Source organism: Gymnoscopelus braueri (assembly GCF_963280865.1).
Source record: "Gymnoscopelus braueri genome assembly, chromosome: 10".
NCBI classification, from domain to species: domain Eukaryota; kingdom Metazoa; phylum Chordata; class Actinopteri; order Myctophiformes; family Myctophidae; genus Gymnoscopelus; species Gymnoscopelus braueri.
In genome coordinates, this window is record NC_137611.1 from 17,362,322 (window position 1) to 17,384,082 (window position 21,761).

General features: G+C 41.4%; 1 protein-coding gene across 2 annotated transcripts in view; it reads right to left on the minus strand.

Annotated features, from left to right (window-relative positions):
* colec12 (collectin sub-family member 12) overlaps positions 1 to 16,015 on the minus strand; it is a gene marked incomplete at its 5' end in the record, with an annotated part of 34,594 nt that extends 18,579 nt beyond the window's left edge. Inside the window, 3 exons of one of the 2 annotated variants that reach the window (XM_080440388.1) lie at positions 11,471 to 11,521; positions 15,448 to 15,602; positions 15,760 to 16,015. In XM_080440388.1, the coding sequence (XP_080296514.1) occupies positions 11,471 to 11,521; positions 15,448 to 15,454 (58 nt within the window). Of the gene's footprint in view, positions 1 to 11,470; positions 11,532 to 15,447; positions 15,603 to 15,759 lie in introns of those variants that run through there. The other variant, XM_080440387.1, reaches the window with a different exon arrangement.
* Positions 16,016 to 21,761: the final 5,746 nt, after the last annotated feature.

Here is a 21,761-nt window from a genome sequence, read left to right on the forward strand (position 1 = left end):
AGGAAAAAGCATGGAATGCTTTAGTCGTAACTTACAGACCAATGATTTTGAGGGAGAGCTTTACGGCACACTTGTTATCTGAGCAGTCAGCTGTTTCTTCGAGGTTCAGGAAGTACTAAAAGGCACAAACAAAGCCTTAATACTAGAGCATACAGTATAAAGGGTCCATTAAAAAGGGAGTTAAGATCCAGGGAATACGTTTACGTAGACCTGGTTAGGTCTGGTTTTGTCATCTCATCTGCGTTTGGTTAAAGAAAGACACGCTATGACAAACAGGTCACTTATCTTAATCTCAGGAGATGTGCTGGAAAGTGTAACTGTGCCTCATAAACAAGGCTGGGCAACTGTTATATGCCATGCCATGCCATGTCAGATGCCATATGTCATGGCAGAGACAGCCTATTTCACCCATGCAATGCTGGGTATCGAAACTTAAACTAGAAAAAGTGCTCCTCGGAGCACAGGTCTCCGCCAGGTCAGGTAGGTTATTGTGGCCTCCTGGTGGCGCTATAATAGGCCAATGTGAAAAGGGTGCCATTTCTTCTTAGGCCTTGCACGGCAATCTGACAGTGCATTCATGATTTGATGCATTTTGTTCAAAACAAATGTTTTGATAAATTAGACCTGCTGGTGGCGCTATAACAAGCCAATCTTAAAAGGGTGGCATTTGTTCCGCAACTTCCACAATGTGCAAAGTTTGACCGCAATCGGGCGCTGCGTTCATGATTTGCGGCATTTTGTTCAAAACGAGCCACTACTGCAAACTTTAGATGTGAATCTTAGCCTTTCAGGATGGAATATGAAAAATCAAACAGATTCACCTTGATCACATGACTATAGAGATCATGTATACCGATTTGCGTGAATTTTTGATGAAATCGGAAGTAGTAATATAAAGAAATTTGTTTTACATAAGTCGGCCTCCTGGTGGCGCTATAAAAGGCAAATGTGAAAAATGCAGTGCAAAGGTTTTTCCTTGACCTCTAGGGAGTGCGCATACAGAGTTTTACACAGATCGGTGCAGTTATAGGTAAAAACATGAATCGGTCTGTTATAGCGCCACCATGAGGGCGATTTGAAAATTTTCAAGTGGCATTTCTCCCTCTGCATAGTGGGAATGTGCGTGCAAAATTTCACTGAAATTGCATGCTGTGTTCACGATTTGAGGCATTTTTTTCAAAACGGAGCATTCCTTTAAACTTTGGAAGACATTTTTAGCCAATCAGGATGGAGTATAAAAAAATCGGAAAGACTTATTTCGTTTAATGACTATAGAGATACTGTGTACCAATTTGCATGATGTTTGGACAAAATCTGTAGGAGTTTTGCAAAAAGCGGCCTCCTGGTGGCGCTATAACAGGCCCATGTGAACATTTTGGGGCAGAGGTTCTGAATTGGTATCCAGGGAGTGTGTGTGCACAGTTTGACTGCGATCAAGCCAACGGTGCGGGAGATTAGCTGTTCACAGACGGACACACACACGGACGGACACACACACACACACACGGACGGACCGGACAGAGGGCAAAACATACTCTCTCGCCATGCCTTTCGGCCTGGCGGAGACAATAAGTGAATCGATGCATTGTAACCCCAGCAATGCAGCAAGCACGAAGCGCCACATTATCAGCTTTCCTGGGTTATTGCCCTGACACTTCGATCAGAGTGTTAAGTCATCCCTCCCTCCCTCTCTCTCTCTCTCTCTCTCTCTCTCTCTCTCTCTCTCTCTCTCTCTCTCTCTCTCTCTCTCTCTCTCTCTCTCTCTCTCTCTCTCTCTCTCTCTCTCTCTCTCTCTCTCTCTCTCTCTCTCTCTCTCTCTCTCTCTCTCTCTCTCTCTCTCATCTCTCTCTCTCTCTCTCTCTCTCTCGCTGATCGAGCTCTGGTCTGACACACACAACGATGGTTACTACGTCACCTTGCTTTTTAAGTTTTTCAAAAATAAAAAACTGATCCAAAACAAAACTATAGGATATTTCTTAATCATTTCACCCAAAATGTTTATAACAAATTATGACTATTTAAATAGAAATAACTCTGTCTGTCAGTTATGTAACATAAGAGATTTAAATAGGTTTAAATAGGATTAAACCTGACTTAGGCCAAATGATTTTGGCCTAAGTCAAAATCCTTTGCCAATTCTTTTGGCCTAAGTCACAAAAACAAGTGACTTAGGCCAAAAAAAAGGCCTATTTTGCAGAAGGAGCGAGTGCATTCTCCGGCAGCGGCAACAGCCGCGGAACTTCCGCGGAACTGCCGGTGGAGGAGCGGCAGCTCCCGGCAGTGACTGCCGGCGGTGGAGCGGCAGCTGCCGGTGGAGCAGCGGAACTGCCGCGGAAACTGCCGGTGGAGGAGCGGCAGTCGCGGAACTGCCGGTGGAGGAGCGGCAGTCAACTTCTTTTTTCCGCCGATAAAGTATAGTTTTGGACCATGACGGAGGCGCGCCGAATCAGCAGACCTTGAGGCCAAGGAGTCGCGCCCGAGCGCCTCCAGGCGCGAGTGCCCGCGACGACCGGGCCGATGGTCTGCTATTCGACTAAGCGCCGTCCGAGTTATGTACGATAGGCACAAAATATAATTTTCCTCAAAAAAATACTTTAGTTTAGCAAGGCGACGTTATGTAACCACGGTTATGTGAGCGATTGGATCACGGCAATATGATATATCCCTCCGTGGCGGCGGACTAACAGATTACTCTGTCTGTATACGGGGGTGTACGCGCCTGCCCAAATACCTACTCGGCACACCAGTGGCGGAACAACTCAAAGCCGGGCCGGGAGGCACAGCACAGTGATCAGGCCCCCCCTGCGCATGCACGCACGTATATATATATATACCAATCGTACATAATAGTTCTCACAACAGAGAGCAGTCGTCCGTTTCCACAGAAGCGGAGGCAACTCCCAAAACGGCCCGTTCCACCTGGTCGGAAGGGACCACATCAATGCAGTAGAACCTAGCAAAGGTGCTACGTGTCGTCCAGTTGGCCGAGGCCCAGACATCAGACAGGGGAACCCCCCGGAGCTGTGCTCAAGAAGTAGCCAAACCCCTGGTGGAGCGTGCCACCACAGAGGCCGTCTGTTAGTCTACCTCGGATCCCTCCGTGGAGGGATATATCATATTGGAGTGATCCAATATAGTGCTACATAACAGAAATTGTTGACTAACAATGGTGATTTGTGCTGATGTGAACCGTTGCCTCACAACACAGATTTGTGCTGACGTAAGGCTGGCATGTCCATATTTGGAATCCCAGCTCAACAACACCACACATCAGCTGCCACAGGTTTTAGGGCAGAAAAGTGCCGACCGCTGACGGTACATGTTACAGAATACTACAACTGATCCAGCTCCAACCTGCGTAGGGAGAGCAGAGGTGGTCTTGGCAGGAGACCTTTTTAGTAATTAAGAATTAATATTCCCAGGACAAGCTGTAAAAATTGGACTCGAAAAGCACCTGCATCTACATTATTAAAAAGGAATGTTCTTAAAATCCCTCTCTTTCTCGCTCTCTCTCCCTCTTATATGCGCACACACACACACACATGCACATACACAGACACATGCACACAAAACAAACTGATGACATAATTATCTATATTTAATCAGTTCATCCACAGTTTGCTTATAATTTGAACAGCACAACACTCTAAACACCTTGTTTTAAGACAGGACTCAAGCCAGCATGACGTAGAGAAACACTGTTCAGGCTTTTTCTGGAGACCTCTACTACCAAGGGACTAATGAACACAACTGTGCTATGGTTAAACTTTACAATACATGGTCATGGATTAGGCTAGTACACGTCAAACCTAAGAATCCATTATCCAGCAAATGAATGCACACTTCAGTCCAACACTGGTGTAATAGCTGGAATCCATTTTTCTTTAGGGGCCAAGAAGCACAATGGTGAGTCAGCATTTGAGAACAGTTGTGCATTGAATTCCAAGGGGTCTTTGCACACAGTGTTCCCACTAAAAGGAACTGTACGTGCAGCGCTTTGCAATGCCAACTTTAACAGTATGTGCACCTGGAACAGTATATCTCCAACTTTCTATGCAGGACATTTTCAATAAGAAAAAAAGCTGCCCTTTGAGACAGAGCATTCTCGATTACCATCATTCACATGCATGTACTCTGAACAACAACATGGAGGCAATAAAGTAATTTTATTGGCCTGTGTAGAGAGCAAGTGAGAGACCCCCTGGCTCCTTCTGCTCGTGTTCCAGTGCTGGCATTTTAGAATGAGGTAATCTCAAGTAAAGTAGGCCCATGAGAACCCCAGTCAGAAAGCACAAGAGAGAGATAAGAAAGAAAGAAAGAAAGACAAAGAAAGAAAGAAAGAAAGAAAGAAAGAAAGAAAGAAAGAAGGAAGGAAGGAAGGAAGGAAGGAAGGAAGGAAGGAAGGAAGGAAGGAAGGAAGGAAGGAAGGAAGGAAGGAAGGAAGGAAGGAAGGAAGGAAGGAAGGAAGGAAGGAAGGAAGGAAGGAAGGAAGGAAGGAAGGAAGGAAGGAAGGAAATATATGAATATGCCATTAGTCAGGGGTGGGTCTTCACGCTACAACAAAACGCAAAAGGGTAACTCAACAACAAATCCGAAATCCAAAAAACTAAAACAAGAAATACATCCAGTGATGGACACATTTTTGGAAAGAGTGCAAGTTGGAGCACTCTTAACCACTTAAACACAATACTTCGTTGACTGGAGTCCTCCAGGGGTGTATACGGACCCAGTCCTTTTTTCCCCTCTACTATCTTCAGCGAATATTCCGTGAAAATAGACGATCCACAAGCTCACAAAGCATTGCAATGTGACACGCTGTGAGTTTCTATATTCGACTATTTTCGCCAAATGTTCACCCCAGAATAGGGACGGTAGGGTTCATGTGATTAAAAACACAGGCAGAGAACACAATGGACATAGACTGACTTCACAGATCTTCTTATTCTGAGGAAGTCTTTGATTTATAACTTATGAAGATACACTGTACTATACTGCTATATGTCTGTACTGTATTTTTGTGATAAATGTAACCAAATGATAACATCAAATACCAGGTTTCCACACACTGGCCCTGAAGACAAAGTGCACAATTAGTAGTCTATAGTATTATTAATAGTATATAATTTAACATTCAATCTACTTACACAGTAATGCTCTGTGCTTCTGCTTCTGATTGCGATTTCACAACAAGAACAGTAAAGAAACATACCCAGCCTTTATTATTGTCCTGGGTGAAGGAAATGCAAATTGTAGTGGTAAAGGGACAGAGAGGGTGATCAACAATACCAGCCCCAGGGCTGACAAATGTTATCAGATCTAATGCTTATAACAGTAGCTGACCAATCAGCACAAACTAATGTTCCACCACACGCTGATTGAACTGTCACTGTGAGCAACCTCACTGGCGAAGGAATTTATGTCAAACATGGATGGAAACCAATAATATGTTTGCTGTGGATGGTGTGGTAGAAGAATTCATAGCAGAGAAGAAGACACTGCAGTTTATCCGGTTGCAAAGGAACCAAAACACAGATTGGAAAACAGCTGACAACCTGCATACCATCAAGAACGAGATCTGCCAGCAGCTTCTGCCATGTCCACAGCCAATTCCCTCCTCACACTGTCAAGAGTTCCCAGCGGGACTATACCATCTTTTGTTCGCTGAAGCAGTTTCTCGTTGATAGTAATGTTAATCTATTTATCAAATTACAGCATTTATCTGATGCTAGTTTCAATGTGCAATGTTTATCACAACATAATTCAGATCAAAATGCTACATCTACAGCAATATACATTTAGTTTAAAAAAAAAAGAGCATATGAGTTGTTCTTTTATTATATATAAAGCCCACAGGCAGTGTTTATGCATTTGCATGCATAAATCTCAATATGAGATCCAGATATGTAGGCCAACAATTCAGAGAACTATTACTTGAATGATATATAGTAGAGCTAAATTAGTACAATTAAAAGACAAAAACTCTTACTGCTTGTCCCGCCAACTAACTAAAACAGCCTTTATAACTGACAAAGAAAGAAAGAAGGAAAGAAAGAAAGAACAAGCCAAACCTAATTTTCCTAAACAATTCAAAAGGTGCAAAAGTACAGGATTAGTTAGAAAAGCACACAGTAAAAAGTGAGACATCTACAATGGCTGCATCTGTGAGACTGTGGTCTTTTATCACTTTCAGACATAAACTATCTTTCCCAGTTCACAAGTGAATAGCAATTTAAATGATGATGGTGCTGTGTCTGAGGTTCGACCCTGAAGCGGAGACAATTTCAGGATTTAAGATGCTTTCCAGAATGAATTGCCTATGTGTTAACTGTGTCTTGGAAGACACCCAAAAATAAAACTCAGCAACATCAAACAAGAAGACCCAACTCCCTAATCCCCACCCCACCACCACAACAACATGAACCCAAATACGCTCAAACATGTTGTATAATGTGGGTTAAAAAAGCATTTCATTACGTACTCATGCAAACCCAAAACCACTGCCTGGGTATACTGTTCTAGGCAAAGTAGTTGAGTTGTGTACGAGGGCTCCTTTACTCCGCAGACCATCTGTGCTGTTGGGTTTAGTGTGGCCAGGCCTGCTGGGTGGCCCACCATCATGGCAGATAGATACTGAATCAGCAACACTCAACGCCTGGCTCCTTGACAATATAGACCTGGCGAATCTGCACAGATTGGACTTTGCTGTACTCCTATCGAATCACACAAGCTATTTTCAAGCTTCATCACCCAAGGAAAACCAGTGAAACCACAATGTGGAACCAGCTTGTCTGCCAGCCAAGTGTGGCCCTAGCTACTATGATTAGCGGAGAAAGATGCTGGGGCAATTGAGAAGGTGGGATGCAACTGCCTGGTAAGGCCAGTGTGGTTGTTTTGTGGTCCACATCCATAACTAGGAAGTGGGTTATATAATATTTTATTATTATTTGCCACATTCAAATTATCTTGATGGAAATATATTTGCTTTGCACCACAGTATTCAACTGCATGCTGTTTCTACTAGAGACATAACAGTTGGTTTAGGTATGCTCAAACAGACAGAGAGAGAGCGCACATTTTCCCCCGCAGCAGATGTGCAGATGTGAAAACACAAACAAATGCCTCACTTGAAACTTACATTTTGAAACACTGGAGGGCTGAGTCACTGGAAAAATCAAGTGTGGTTAACTTCTTCTCACAACTTGTGGTGCCATTTTTGAATATATCCCTGAATAAAAGCGAGGAAACCTAAGCAAAAATAATACTGAGGGGTGCAATGGTTCGTGGCCAATATAATCACAGCCAAAGCAACAAACACGCCGAGCCCCTGTCTTGGCCCGGCCTGAAACGGGGATGGTGCTCCAACTTAGAAGTGAACAAAGAAAAATACACATCTTTCATTTTTGCCTTCTGTCTCTTTTCAAGGACAGGAAGCGTTGAGGTTGACTTTGGCCGTTGCCAGAGCCAAAATACTTTCATTAATATATCAGACTGAAGCTGAGGCACATGCCACAGTTCTCGTGCCTGCCTGTCTTCTATCCTTTATTGGGAGGGCTGAAAGAAAATGGAGTCAGGCAACTCCACCACTAGTGCATGTGTTGTTCTTGCAACCCAGCCAAAGCCTGCTGTGAAGGAGAGGCTCACCGAACATCCATCATGTGAGGGAAGTCATCCTATCGGATGACATTTTGTTGCAGGGGTGTCGTTATGGTTGGCCAACGTGTCCCTTGGGGACCCGTAGCAAGAACCAGCAATTCAGAAGAATGGTGAGACACTTAGACCAATCTCAAACCAATAATGACCATATACAACCACTGACTGACAGTACTGCGCAACCCGATTGAAACTTGGAATTGTGATGTGTTAAGTTAGTATCAGCAGAGCCCCCTCACTAATGCCTGCAACCTTTTTTTCCACTTGTGTTGATAATAATAACTGTGTGTTAGCCAGATGGAACAGAGGTATAATAACGACAGCTGGAACCCATGTTGATCTCTGAGTGTGATAACATTTAACTTCTTGAATAAAATTCACATGCTATACTAAGTCTTGAGAACACGGCACTGACCTGCACTCAACCTCCAATGAGACACTCCTACATCCACACATGTCTCTGTATACTGTCTGGTAACATGTGCTGCCAAGAGCCATGCTTTATACTTATCAGCATCTGCACTTCAGTTTTTATCAGTGGCCTTTAAGTCAAGGGTTAAACAAAGGGGTGATCTTAAGAGCAGGGGCCCATTGGGTCGACCCGTGGTTGACCCGTGCTTCAGGCATGGCCCCCAACAGGACACAGTGATTTGTGCTCTGTCTGGGAAGAATTCCTGTCTGCTTGTAAGTTGTCATTGGTCGAGCACGGTTCTTCTCGCCAATCACGGGTCATTGTGCCATAAGAGACCAACTTTAACAGATCAGGGGAATCGTTTTTTTTTTATAAACACCCTGGGGAAGTGTTGTTTTCACTTTCTTTGTCTGTCCTTTAATATGCTGTTGTTTTCTGCACGGCAGTGTAGTCGGCGTCGCTGGCTTAGACTTTCTTTTTGACTCCTTTCAAGTTTCCTATAACTCTTCTCCTCCCACTCTCACTCAACTCATTTTTTTTATTGAAAACACGAGCGAGTAATCTTACATCGGGACAACAGAACTCAGACTGCGTGCATGCACACCCTGGGGGGGAGACTAATAAGCAGGAATTCAGAAAACATTCTTCTCTGGTAATAAAGTCCATGTAAATTAAAACCACTCGCTGTTTCACCCCCAAAAAAGAAGTCAAGCAATAAATGCAACTCCACAGCAGAAAATAAAACTGTTGACAACCCCCCTAGATACCCACACCCACGCCCACTCACCCCCCTCCCCCAATAAGAAAACAAAAAAACAACAAAACAACAACAGAAAAGCATGCCAGGAATAGGCATTGAGAAATGTTCTAAACTAAGGCAAAGCGTTAATAACATGAAACCACTTGCTATACAAAACAACGATGGGGTGTCTTGCTCTCATTCATAAAAACCACACGATAAAATAAACCTCAAGTCTATTTTGGGTATCAGTTTAAAAAAAGAAACCCTAGCAAGGAGATGCGTATGACTTTCCCTATGGTTTCTCTTAATCCTCCCCACCCCCCACCATGTACAGTACAAGACACCGTCACTGCCCCATTGTCTAAATGCAAAACAGGCACTTTGAGATCGTGAGATAAACGTGAGATGCGGAGGTACAGTATTTCTCCAGGGTATGGTTTATAGCCTCTCTCGTAATGAGTTAAAACGGTTGTAATATTCCACCCGAACAAGGGAAAAAAATCCTCCACTTGAAGTTGTATTTTGAAGGGGCCACTTTTTCCTTTTGGAGGCAGCACCCAGGCCCACAGAACTCACTCCCATCCCCTCCCTCCTTGAGGTATTGCTGACACAGCAGAGTGCAAGCAGGGACCTCCATGCCTTCTGTCTCACCTCCCACCTCATCACAGACATCCATCCCTCTCCCTCCTTTCTGTGTCTCTACACAGTAAATTCCTCAGTGTTAATTTAACTTTTACCGTAATTTTGCTGTGTATCTCTGTCTCCACTTTCCCTTACTGTTTCTGTCTGCTTCTGTCTGCCTCTCTTGTTTCTCTGTATTTTCCATCTCTCTCTCTCTCTCTCTCTCTCAGTGGAGTCCACAGGGTATATAGACTTGCACTGAATAAACTTCCAGTATGGGCACAGGAAGGAGCTTAGCAACTTCTCAGGTTTGGAGATCCTCTCAAAGGAATAATAGACCTCTCTCAACAAGCAGATGTCCAACTTAGTCTGAGACACCATTTCTCTTTTCCGTGTCTCTTCGGAGAATGGATAATGTGTCATATTACTACTCTCTGCATCTATATGCACAAGTCTGTTTTTGCAATGATCAACAGGAGTCATTGTTATTGTGTAGTTCAACCCAACCAGAACAATCTCGATGGGGACAGCGAATGAGTTGCACTCTCCCCACAGTATAATATTGTGGTTGTAGTGGGAAACTGTTGCTAAGTGGGTGTATTCTTGGCAAACCTTGCTGTTGTGCTGCTCCTTACACCCCAGGTAGTATTTTTCAAGATATCTTGTTTGGGACCAAATTTGGACACACATGTTGCATGGCAATCCGGGCGATTAGATTTTGAGTTATCTTGTGTGCAAAGTGTGGCACTAAAGGAAAGGTCATGGGGTCACCAAAATCGGAGTACTCCTCACTGGATTGTGAATGCACTCAGTAAGTTTCATGGCAATTCATCTATAGGTATGTTATATTTTTAGATAATTGTGGGCATTTGGAAATTGTCATATTCGGTTGACATCTACCACTGTGTGCGATTCATTTTCTTACCAATTTCTTGCCACGTTTTGGCAATTGTTTCACCAAAAACAGTAAGATTAATCTTCCTTTGAGAACGAAGGTGCACAGACAATTCAATAGCGATCCATCCAGATCCTGTTAGGGACCAAAGTGTTGGTTGGACCGAACAGATTGAAATTGCCATCTTTGTTTCCTTCCATGGATGTATAGCTATGCTATTGTCATCAGAGTATTTGGGGTTTGGACCCAGGGAAATGTGAACTTTTCTATTCTTGAATGGGTAGCTGAATCAACCAACACAACAACGCATGCACACAATCACACACTAACACCACCATATAAACGCCCCCCCCCCCCCCCCCCCGTCAGACAAGCCCATCCACTCACCTCACACGGTGTCAGTGAAGTGTTTTGTGATTCTGATGACACACAACGTGCACAACTATCACTTTCACACTCGCTGACATATGACTGCTGAGCCCTTGTATGACACGAACACTCAAAAACACCTAGTGAACCTGAGTGACCCCTGTGACCGTTTAACCCAAAGTCTGGAAAAATTATCTCTCCTCTGGGAAACAGTGGTGAGATGCTAGAACACATCATGCTCTAAATGCTGATGTGAAATAAAGAACATAAAACATAATGGGGGGGGGGTGGCAAAGTGAAAGTGGCCTTGTGGTGTTGAACATGTCGACAGCGTTGAGTGGAATAAGACAACAAAGGAATAATATGATGTGACGGTAATGTGTCCAGTGTCCAGAAACACCCAGGATACTGAGGTTTCTTCCATCCACTCTACATTCCTGATGTTTTAATACCAAGGAATAAAGAAAAAGCTAAAAGGCCAATCTAAATAATCCCATTGACTCATTTCTGGGAAACACAGAGTGGTGTTACTTGAAAATGCAATGCTAATCTGAGGTAGATTAAAGGTCACAGGAATCATTCACAGAAAATATGTTTCATACAAAATGTTTTGCATACAGTAACAATACATGCTGCATTGTTTCACATTCTTAATTTGGCTTAGTTGCCCGAATGAAGTAAGTAACAACTTAACACGTCATTTCACAGCATTGTTGTTTACTGCTCTTATGGACAGAGAATAAACATAATGAATGACTAGAAAAGGCGAGTGGGTACTCACCAAACCTCTTGTAGCCAAAGGACTGCACCTCCTCCTCATCAGCAAATTCGTCTGGACGCATGGACAGCACAAAAAGAGCACAGAGAAACAATTAATGATCTCAAGGCACAATGACTTGAAAATGTGCCAAAATAATATCACAGCAATTACACAATACAATACAAAATGATATCACAAATATAGGTTTCTCCATCAGAGAAGTGTGTAACCATTATGGTTTAAATTATGACCTTTCAAAGTGAAAAAGCCACAAGCTTACACATTGTTTTTTAGAATGCAGCTTGACCAAATTGGCCAATATAAACACAGCATTTTTCCCGCAACCACATTGTGGAGAACACTTTCAGAATCAGTTTTATTTCTGTATCGTAATCCCTCACAGTGTCTCCTTGTGTTACCATGTGCCTCAGTCAGTGCGCTAACTTCTAGAGAACAAGTAAACCTGATCTTTCGCTTAAATTAGTCGAGATCTTTTCCAGTAAAACACCCTCTTCCTGGGGTTACTGCCATGATCTCCCATGGCCTTATACGTAGGCAGTCGGTGCGATCTTCTTTCATGTGGCTGCCATGCCCGTGGGAAAGCTGCCTTCAAGGCCGTTCCCTGTGTCATCGTGCTTGGGCCAGTGAAAATAAAGAAAGACCACATGTCCCAGAGATCTTCTGACCACTCTCGTACTCCAAGCGTGCCAAGAGCAGTGAAAGAGTGGGACGCGTAGAGAGAGATGAGGACTGCAACAGCTAGTGATATCATAAACACTTTACCCACCACCACTGCATGTGGGGATGTGAGGTCAGCTAATAAAAATAAAAATAGGATTGTCAAACCAAGTCAGTGGAAGGAGGTGGGTCATCTCTTATGGCAGTGATTTGCAACCTTTTTAATTTTAAGGAATTCTAAGGACCCTAGTTTGATATGCCACAGACAGTTGTAGAATTCTGTACTAAACCAAATCTAACTACAATCTTCCATGGCAACACATCTTTGCAAAAGGGGGTCCGCGGCCTAATCCGTAACACTTTGGGGGTCCTTGACACGAAAATGTTTGATTATCACTGCCATAATCTACTACCCTTTATTGCAGATACACTAGTATGTAGCACTGACTCTCTCAGGAATGGTTTATCAGCCTTGGCGTCTGGCAAGCCTAGTGTTCATAGTTTGTTCTAAAGCAGAAATCCCACAATAGACAGTAGAGTGAGTTGAAAGCTGACAAGAATAATCCCAGCTGTTTGAAAACTCTGGCACTCATGTCTTGTTTCTGTTTCTGTTTCTGTTTCTGTGGAACATGATTCTGTGTCTCTCACTATAACAATAAGGTCTCCGTAGGTGTGCTTGGCCTCCTCGTGGCCTTTCTGGGAAACTCATTTCATCACATTTTGCACAGGAAACTGTGGGCGAACTGAATTTGAAATTAGATCTGTTGAACTGTATTCTATTTTTGATTATGACTGACTATACAATAGTTTTGGTGAAGCAGCTAGTCAAATTAACATTGTGCAACGTAAATGATGCATGGCCATGTCATTGCAATATGATCCGATTTTTTAAAATCAAAATTCTACTTAATTCTTCTTCAGAGTATATATAACAGTATATCTATATGAGAATATCATCCAATTTGCATTACGTTTCCCTGAGCCCTGACACAGTTCCGTTTGTAACAGACATTTACTGCTGGCTGTCTTCCTATTCTACAATGCCCCAACTTCAATGTCAAATGAGCTAATCCAATTTATATTAGAGAATAATTCACATAATTATTAAAAAAAAAAGGTGATTTAGGTGAAGAAACACATAGTTAAAACAGCCATTGTAATGAGTCCACACAAACCTAGCAATCTTAGAATAGTTGTGGTGGCCTGCACGCATTAGCCTAATTGGCCTTTGAAGTCAATTATTCCGTGAAAAAGACTGAGTCAGACCACAAGGTGGCAGTACACAGTGATTATAAACTTAGGCCTATCATTATGCCAGTGGTTTTCAACCCTTTTCATATCAAGGTCCATTATTTATTCGGCATTTGAGCCACGGACCACCGTTTGATGAGATTTAGCCTATCAGACCAAAAACTTAGAATATTTTGTTGTGCTTGGATGAGATTTTGTTCACAATTCCACGCTGTATTGATGTTGGTACCATAGGAGAGATAACATGCCAACGTTGATCAGAATAACAATTCTTCTATATTCTCTAATTGTGTAATGCAGATGTCTAACAATAATTTAACTCTTGAGTGCATAAAATGAAATGTTCTAATCTAATAAGTGTACTTTTGGTTACCAACTAATGCATCATTTAGCTGGGGACCACCTGGGAGAAAAAAACTCTCGGACCACTGGTGGTCCCCGACTCCCCGGGCCGGACCACTGGTTGAGAACCACTGCACTATGCCATTGATAGAATGGTCCATTTTTATAGGATCCGCACAAAAATACAGCAGTCAAAGGTATCACTTCACCGGAAGTGCCCAAACGGACCTAATAAAAAACTCTTATTTAATTTGCCACTACTGGATAATCCATGCAGGCTCTTGTAGGCTATTCCCAGTGGTGAAAAGTATGTTATTCAAGTAGGCTACTGTACTTCAGTACAATTTTGAGGTATTTTTTACTTCACTGGAGTATTTCCAAATTCTATTGTTTTTTCTATTATTATTACCACTTCTTCAGCCCTATATACATTTTTAAAATAAAATAATGATCTACAAACTCACAATGCTATATAGCACAATGCGTAATGTGAGCTTGTAGATCTGCTATTTTCAATAGATTTGTATACATGTTATACATTTGAAAACTCTGCATGATTAGTACTTTCTACTTTTGGTACTTTAAGCATGATACCAATACTTTTGTACTTTTACTCAAGTAGCCTACATTTTGAATTCTGGACTTTTAGCCTACTTGTAACAGAATATTTCTACATTGCAGTAGTCCTACTGATACTTATATACTTAAGTAAAATATTTGAGTACTTTTTCCACCACTGATCGTATCTTTGTTGTGTTGTGTGCAGAGTTCAGTTGGAGGATGAATGCTGCTGTTTGATGTGCAGCGGCCGCCAGATGCAAAACAATCCCAAACCTATAGTCCCCACGAGCGCTTCATTGAAGCCAGATGTCACGCAACTTGTACAGCGTTGCCATGTCTGCTTATTATAAGCGACTTTGGGCTTACAGAAAAGTAAAGTAGCTTGTAAATATTATGGGTGGTTGAGGGTTGTGGGTTTTTGGGCTTGTTTCCGAAGTGTAATTGCTTATTTTGGGCTTGCTGTATGTCCACACGGACCCCCATCTGAAAATATTTTAGGATATGCCTCATGTAGCCTAGTCACTTCTTTTGGGCTTGTCTTTCTAGACCTGGTTGCTTATTTCTCTCACTAGCTCTGGCAACACTGAACTTGTAGCCTACGCATTCCTTATGTCTAGAGCAGAAGAAAGAATGTTAAAAACTGAGTAATCGCTCAATTTTTTCTTGCGATGCTAGTTATTGATAATTCGTAATATGCTATAATTAAAGGGAAAAGGTTCCTTTATTTATTTTGCACGTAGCCTATTTGATCATTAATTGTTGCAACTCTCCATAGCAGTGTTTCTTAAACAGTGGGTCGGGAGACATTTGTGGGTCGCGGACACATTTCTATGGGTCACGAGTAAATAATTATCCCTTTATTTTGTGTTTCCTACATTTTCATTTAGTTATTATTATTTCAAAAATATTTTCCCAAAAAATCCCCAAAAATGCAAAAAATGAATTAAAAACAAATGCAATGATTTTTGAATAAATAAAAAAAAAAGATCTAAGAAATCCCATAAATTACAAAACAAATGTTTATGAAGTAAGTGAAAATAACCGATCTACAAGCTCACAATGCGTGTGAGCTTGCAGATCGGCTATTTTCATTAACTTGTCATGGGGAGACGTTCTCTTTTGGGTCTTGAGCTAAAAAGTTTGGGAACCAGTGCTCCACAGCATACCTTTCATTGTGCTTCACAGAACTCTACCGTTGCGGGAACTGATCGTCTTGAAGTTACATCCACAGCATTGCAACAATGGCATTTGGCTCAAAACATCTCTTTCTTGAGCGTCACTGCAGTTTTTGACCGTTGAATATCCCAATATCCACTGTGTCCTGATGGCGTCCAAATAATAGATAGGGGACAACAAAAAAGGAACAAAAAATTCACAGCTCCATCAGTAACTTTTGCGAGGGGGAAAAAAATCCTCCTCAACGCAGGTAATGGATACAATGTTGCACTTCGGATGCTGAGGATTAACAATAAACTCACTTGTACATAGAAAAGCCTGATTCAATAAACGTTTTAGTTGCAAAGGTGACAAGAAAAGAACCGCTTCTTCTTTCACAACAAAAAAAGAAAAGTTTTGGGGGAACTGCTGCAGCAGAGGTGAGGCTGTATGATCCGTCTCATACACACACGCACACACACATACACACATATACACACACTACACACACATACAATTTATACACGCGCTCTGGTACCCGCAACTCTGTAACTGGAGAACTGCTCCAAAGTGCCCCAAACGTGAGAGGAAGTGGAGCACCCGTAGGGCTTGAGGGGAGAGACCACGTGCTCCTTACATCTGCACTCCTGTGTGCTTTCTGTTGTATGCTGACCACTGGAGGGGGGGGGGGGGGCTACTGTATGCAGTGATTGAAGAAGTAGGCCTACTCACATGTTTTACTTGAGTAAAAGTATAAATACTGCTATGTAGAAATACTCTCGTCTGTAGGCTACCCTCAGTACAATCCCAGTATTCAAAATGTACTTGAGTAAAAGTACAAAAGTATCGGCATCAAAATTATACTTAAAGTACCAAAAGTAGAAAAGTATACTCATTGTGCAGAATGTCCCATTTGAAAATAGCCGATCCACAAGCTCACAATTCGCAAGGCATTGTGTGCTTGTATATCTGCTTTTTTCAAATGGCCGAAATATAGGGCTGAAGTGGTTCTAATGTATGTTTAGTGATAATAACCTAAATCTGCAAAGTAGTGACTAAAGATGTCAAATAGTTGTAGTGGAGTTAAAAGTACGATATTTGCCTCTGAGATGTAATGGATTAGAAGTAAAAAGTGTTGAAAATCGGAAATACTGAATGAAGTAAAATTGTACATAAGTACTCGAGTAAATGTACTTAGTTAGTTACTTTACACCACTGTCTATATGCATAACCTTGTGGAAAGTGCCACATTTGTCTTGCCTTTTATATAAGTAACAATGCCTTTGATATAAGCAACAATGTCATATTTTCTGTGTATTTTCTAAGTCAAAACAGGGTAATGTTTCACAGGCATTCAATATAGCCTATAAGAATAGCCTGTAAGAATCACCATAGCTTCTTGATTGCAAATTTTGACACCTTTGGCAAATTCCTCCAGCAATCAGACTTAAAAACTCCAGTTCAAACTCTGGTCCTGTTATTGCCCAGCATGCACAAGCACTTATCCGTTAAACAACATCAATTTGGTGTTAGTTTACTGTTTTAGTAAAAGGACAAATCAAAGGATGGTGGATATTAACTGTGCTAATGAACATTGGGTGCATGCCACTTGAATGGCAAGTTTTCTAAGAGTTGAAAGAACAGTCAATGTAAAAATGTGATTAACGCTTGCGGTCAAAATTGTGCTGAGTCAAACTATGCACGCATTAAATTAAAAATAGCATTTCCCAAGGGGGCTTTCTTTTATTCACATAAACATAGCTATGTTGCAACATGTCAGAACCTTTAAACAAATGTAATATCTCAAACCCCAAATGCATAGTGTTTTATACACCTGTGTTTTACACACATATGTTGGACATAATGTACTGTATAATCACAAATTCACTTTGTTGGCATATTCCAACAAAGTACTACATGTTTTATATAAGTGCAATTTTAAACTTTGTCAAATGGGCTTTGTCCCAAAACAACTCATTGCTTTTGCCAATTCTCAAGTATATTTATTCATAACATCTGCTGCTAGCTAAGCAGCTGCAATGGTTGCCAAATGACAAACCATTCAAATTCATTCATTGGTTAAGCTGTTTCCCAAAATAAGCATTAGTCATTCTAGTGCTGTTTCCAATCAGTCCCCATTTGTTCTTTCAATCATTTTGCTCGTTGTCTTTTAATGTACTATTTCTTTATTTTGCATGATGCAGCACCGGTAATCCGGTTTAGGATAACGGCTAAACATCAAGTGCCAGGTTGTGATGAGTAGGATTAGAAAATAATTAGTAATAATAATTAGTACATAATTAATAACAAGTATACTAGATAGGAACAGAAGTGCTATACCAACATTGCCCTTTGACCTTTTGTTGAAATGAGCAACCACACCAAAACCTTAATTCCAACTTGGTGTCTCTATTTTAGGCTAAAATGCTGAAACATTTTCAAAAATAGCAGATCTGATTATCTGTGTGTGCTGTGTGACACAGCCGTACGACAAAGTATAAAACAGGGCTTAAGTTGTTAACTGAAATAGGCTCTGTGCATAACTGCATCCCAGGTTTCCAGAAGGTGGCATACCTGTTTCCTGTCCCGGATCAGTTTCCCATAGCTTCATTTGAATGGCTCAGCAGCAGATTTGCAGCAGAAACAAATATGATACCTTCACATGTTTTCCAGTTCAAATCTGCTGCTGAGCCAATCAAATGCCGCTATGGGAAAGTGACCCGGAACAGGAAACAGGTATGTCACCTTCTGGAAACCCGACACTACAGTCCAAGACAAAAAAAAGGAAAGACATGCCATCTCCGGTTTACTTCTCGTATCTACATGTAGTAGGTGGCTGGCTTTTTAGGAGACATGAAGTAGTCTATTATTTCCAATGCAAGAGTGAACGTGAACACAGCTTCTGAAGGATTCTTTAGCCCCATGGTCACTGGACTAAATATTGGACCCGATCGTCACAAGCCACACAATCTTCCCAAAAAGATTTTCAGAGAGACAAATCAGGAGAAAATCGACTTTATTATCGACCTTTATCTATAGCACCTGGTCGCAGATAGAAAAAAAACGCCAGTGTCTGAGAACTCTGGAGGTCCCTTGTCGAGGGCCTATACCCCAGTAGGGGTGTACAGGTTAGAATCACTCCATGAGGAAAACAAAAAGCTTTATTTCCCAAGCCTATATAGCAAAACCATGAGTGTTAATTTAACGTCAGTGTTAAATTAGCACACAGTATTTTACTGTAACAGTGTATCATCCCTGGTGTCAACACCCAGTGAAGCGATGTATCCTATATGCACCTGTTTATCCCTTCAGTCCAGAATGCCACAGGCTTTGATCTTTAATGGGACACATGGACACACCATGAGCTTATTATATGGACCTGCTGCAACACCTTGACTGCCCAAGGTTACTACACAGACTTGGCTTTCATTTGAAGACTTTGGGAGATGTTGCAACTTCAGATAAACAAAAGCACCCCCACCATAATATGGGATGGTTTCCATAGAGCGGGCAGAAAACAATGGTCGACCTCCAAAGTTACATTTCATAAGTGTGTAGGCAACTGCACTTCATTATTCCTACACAAATGCTTGTAACATAAAGTAATTGCATGGAACCTCTCTCACCCTATTATGAAATAGATTACTTTTGGGGGAGATTTTTTTTAATGCTTTGATTTAGATATAGTATAGATTATATAGAAACAGGAAACCAGGAGACATGATGCGAGACATGACTGTGTTGGATTCAAACTCGAGTGCTTGTGACTGGCTAAGCCACCAGGCATCCCCTTGAAAGAGACTTTTTTTTATGGTTCGGCCTTTGGAGCCGAGGTCAACCACTGAAGAACATGGGAAGAGCTTGCCCCTGATTCTCTTATAGGATCCAGGTGTTGAGTGGGGCAGCATGGCCTAGGACTTGGTGTATAGCTCTGGCTGTTTCTCATTATTAGCTGGAGAGGACCCTATTTTCTGGGTCAGAGAATGCAAAGAGGGCAAATTTTTAAAAGGGAACTGGGGCACCACTGAGGACAGAGGAACTCTTTCACCCCATGCCCTTCACATTCCATCAGTAGACGAGATGCTAAACATGACGCTACCTATGAAGAGGCATGCTTTCTTTACAAATGATATCCTGGGGACGCAGTGTTGCTGGGTGATCATGGGTTTTCTCAATCATAAGGCTGAGGGAACTTGAGTACGCTCCCCAAGGCACAGGCACACTGGTGTACCGTAACTGTGAGACAAGTCCAGGTGTGCCTTGGGACAACCACACATCATCATTGCAATATTATACGACTATACACAAAGTTATGAATGATCTTTTAATTGTGTAACTTTGTGTGCACTCACTTCCCAACAATACAGAGGTAAATACTATACTCTATAACAAATACGTTTTAACCACTTTAAACCTGGTGTCCCTATTTTGCGCATGCCATTAAAGGTGAAAATTGACATTTTAATCTATTTGTATTTATTTATTGCAACGGGGCACGTTGTGAGTAGATTGGCTATTTTCACTTAGAACGCAGGTGTGCCTTCTTTTTAGATGTTTTGACGGTCATAGATTATCTTGAGCATACAATCACCTTCATGTTAAAAGAATGAATTCCTGTGGCAGATATGACTGAGATCATTCAGATCATATGGGGAGAGATTTGTCTCAAAAGTATTTGTGAATCCAATACCAATATGCACAAATATTCTTTGATTTACAAATGTGTTTCCTTGATTTACAAATGTGTTTCCATGATTACATACAAATGTATTTTGCAATCTACAAACACAAATTATTTATTTGTGACTTTTGTAAATTTGAATTTGTAATTTTTACAAAAAAATATTATACTTGTGTGTGCATTTATCATAAAATATCATTTGTAAATCATCTATTCTGTGTGTGAATTGTTGGATCTTATTTGTGAATAGACCAACACACACATACATTCCTTTTTCCTGTTACATCATTTTGAGACAAACATCACGCTTTTTTAAGAGAATTTTTACAAATGTATTTTCCTATCCACAAACTTACTTGTAACTTGTAAGTTTGCATTTATACATGCTAAGTTTCACACAGTGTTGGAGAGATTCACTCTCACTTTCTGCAGATCCGTGTGTTGGTCATTCATACTTTGTGCAGATCCGTGTGTTGGTGAGATTCATACTTTCTGCAGATCTGTGTGTTGGTGAGATTCATACTTTCTGCAGATCCGTGTGTTGGTGAGATTCATACTTTCTGCAGATCTGTGTGTTGGAATGGTGAGATTCATACTTTCTGCAGATCCGTGCAGATCCGTTAAGTTTTGAGACAGGCTTCACACTCTTTTGGTGAGATTCACTCACAAATACCTGCAGATCCAAACGTGTGTTTGGACTGCAACCACCCGCACCCCATGGCAATTACAGCCAGGTGGGCACTGCCACTAATCAGGAGGGATCAGTTAGACAGGAGGGATTTCAGGAAAAAAATGGTATTTGGGGGTAAACGTTGGGAAGTTGAATGGCACATGGCACAAACACTGGTCAGGGATCTGCCATGACAATAGTCACACAAAAATGTAAATAATTTGCACACATACATGTATGTGGCACTACACTGCAGCAGTGTAGCAGTGTCAAACATTTCAAATGTCCATTGCTCTGATCAGCGCGATAGGACTCGATTTGAGCGCCACATAGCAGGCTGAAAATCGAGTCATCTATATTTTTCAATGCTGAATGGTTTGGTCAAGCGCTGACATTTTTTACCATTGAGCTAATAGAGCCTGCCTGCTTGCTCAGGGGATAAATTTAATCTTGACTAGCAGGTCAAAATTCGTGTCAGATCCTGTGTCTAGGTGAGCCATGACCTTTTGACTTTGTCTCAATAGAAGAGCAGGGAGACAAAATACAACCACCCCAATTGTATAAGTTATATTGTATTAACATACTCTACCATACAGATTGGACAAAATTACATTCTCTTCATTAAAAAAAGTTACATAGTGCCGCTTTAACATACAAACTGCTAGCCAGCTACCTAGATTGTAATAAAAACATTTTTTTTAAAGAAATCTGGCCACAGGAGAGCTGTGCAAATAGACATCACAACCTTACTAACATCTATGAAATCCACAATTTTACAGTGTTGCGTTAGAAAACGTGCAACATCATTTTTGTTCATGCAAGAGACTTGAATAATATCACCCCCTCCAACCCCCCAAAATAAAGCTGTAATCCCACGTTTTATGTCCTCTCCTGATGTGGAAACAACTTAAACCATATACTTATTTGACCAATTTCCCAGGGCTGAGGGCTCTATAATTGGCCCTAGTGTTTTC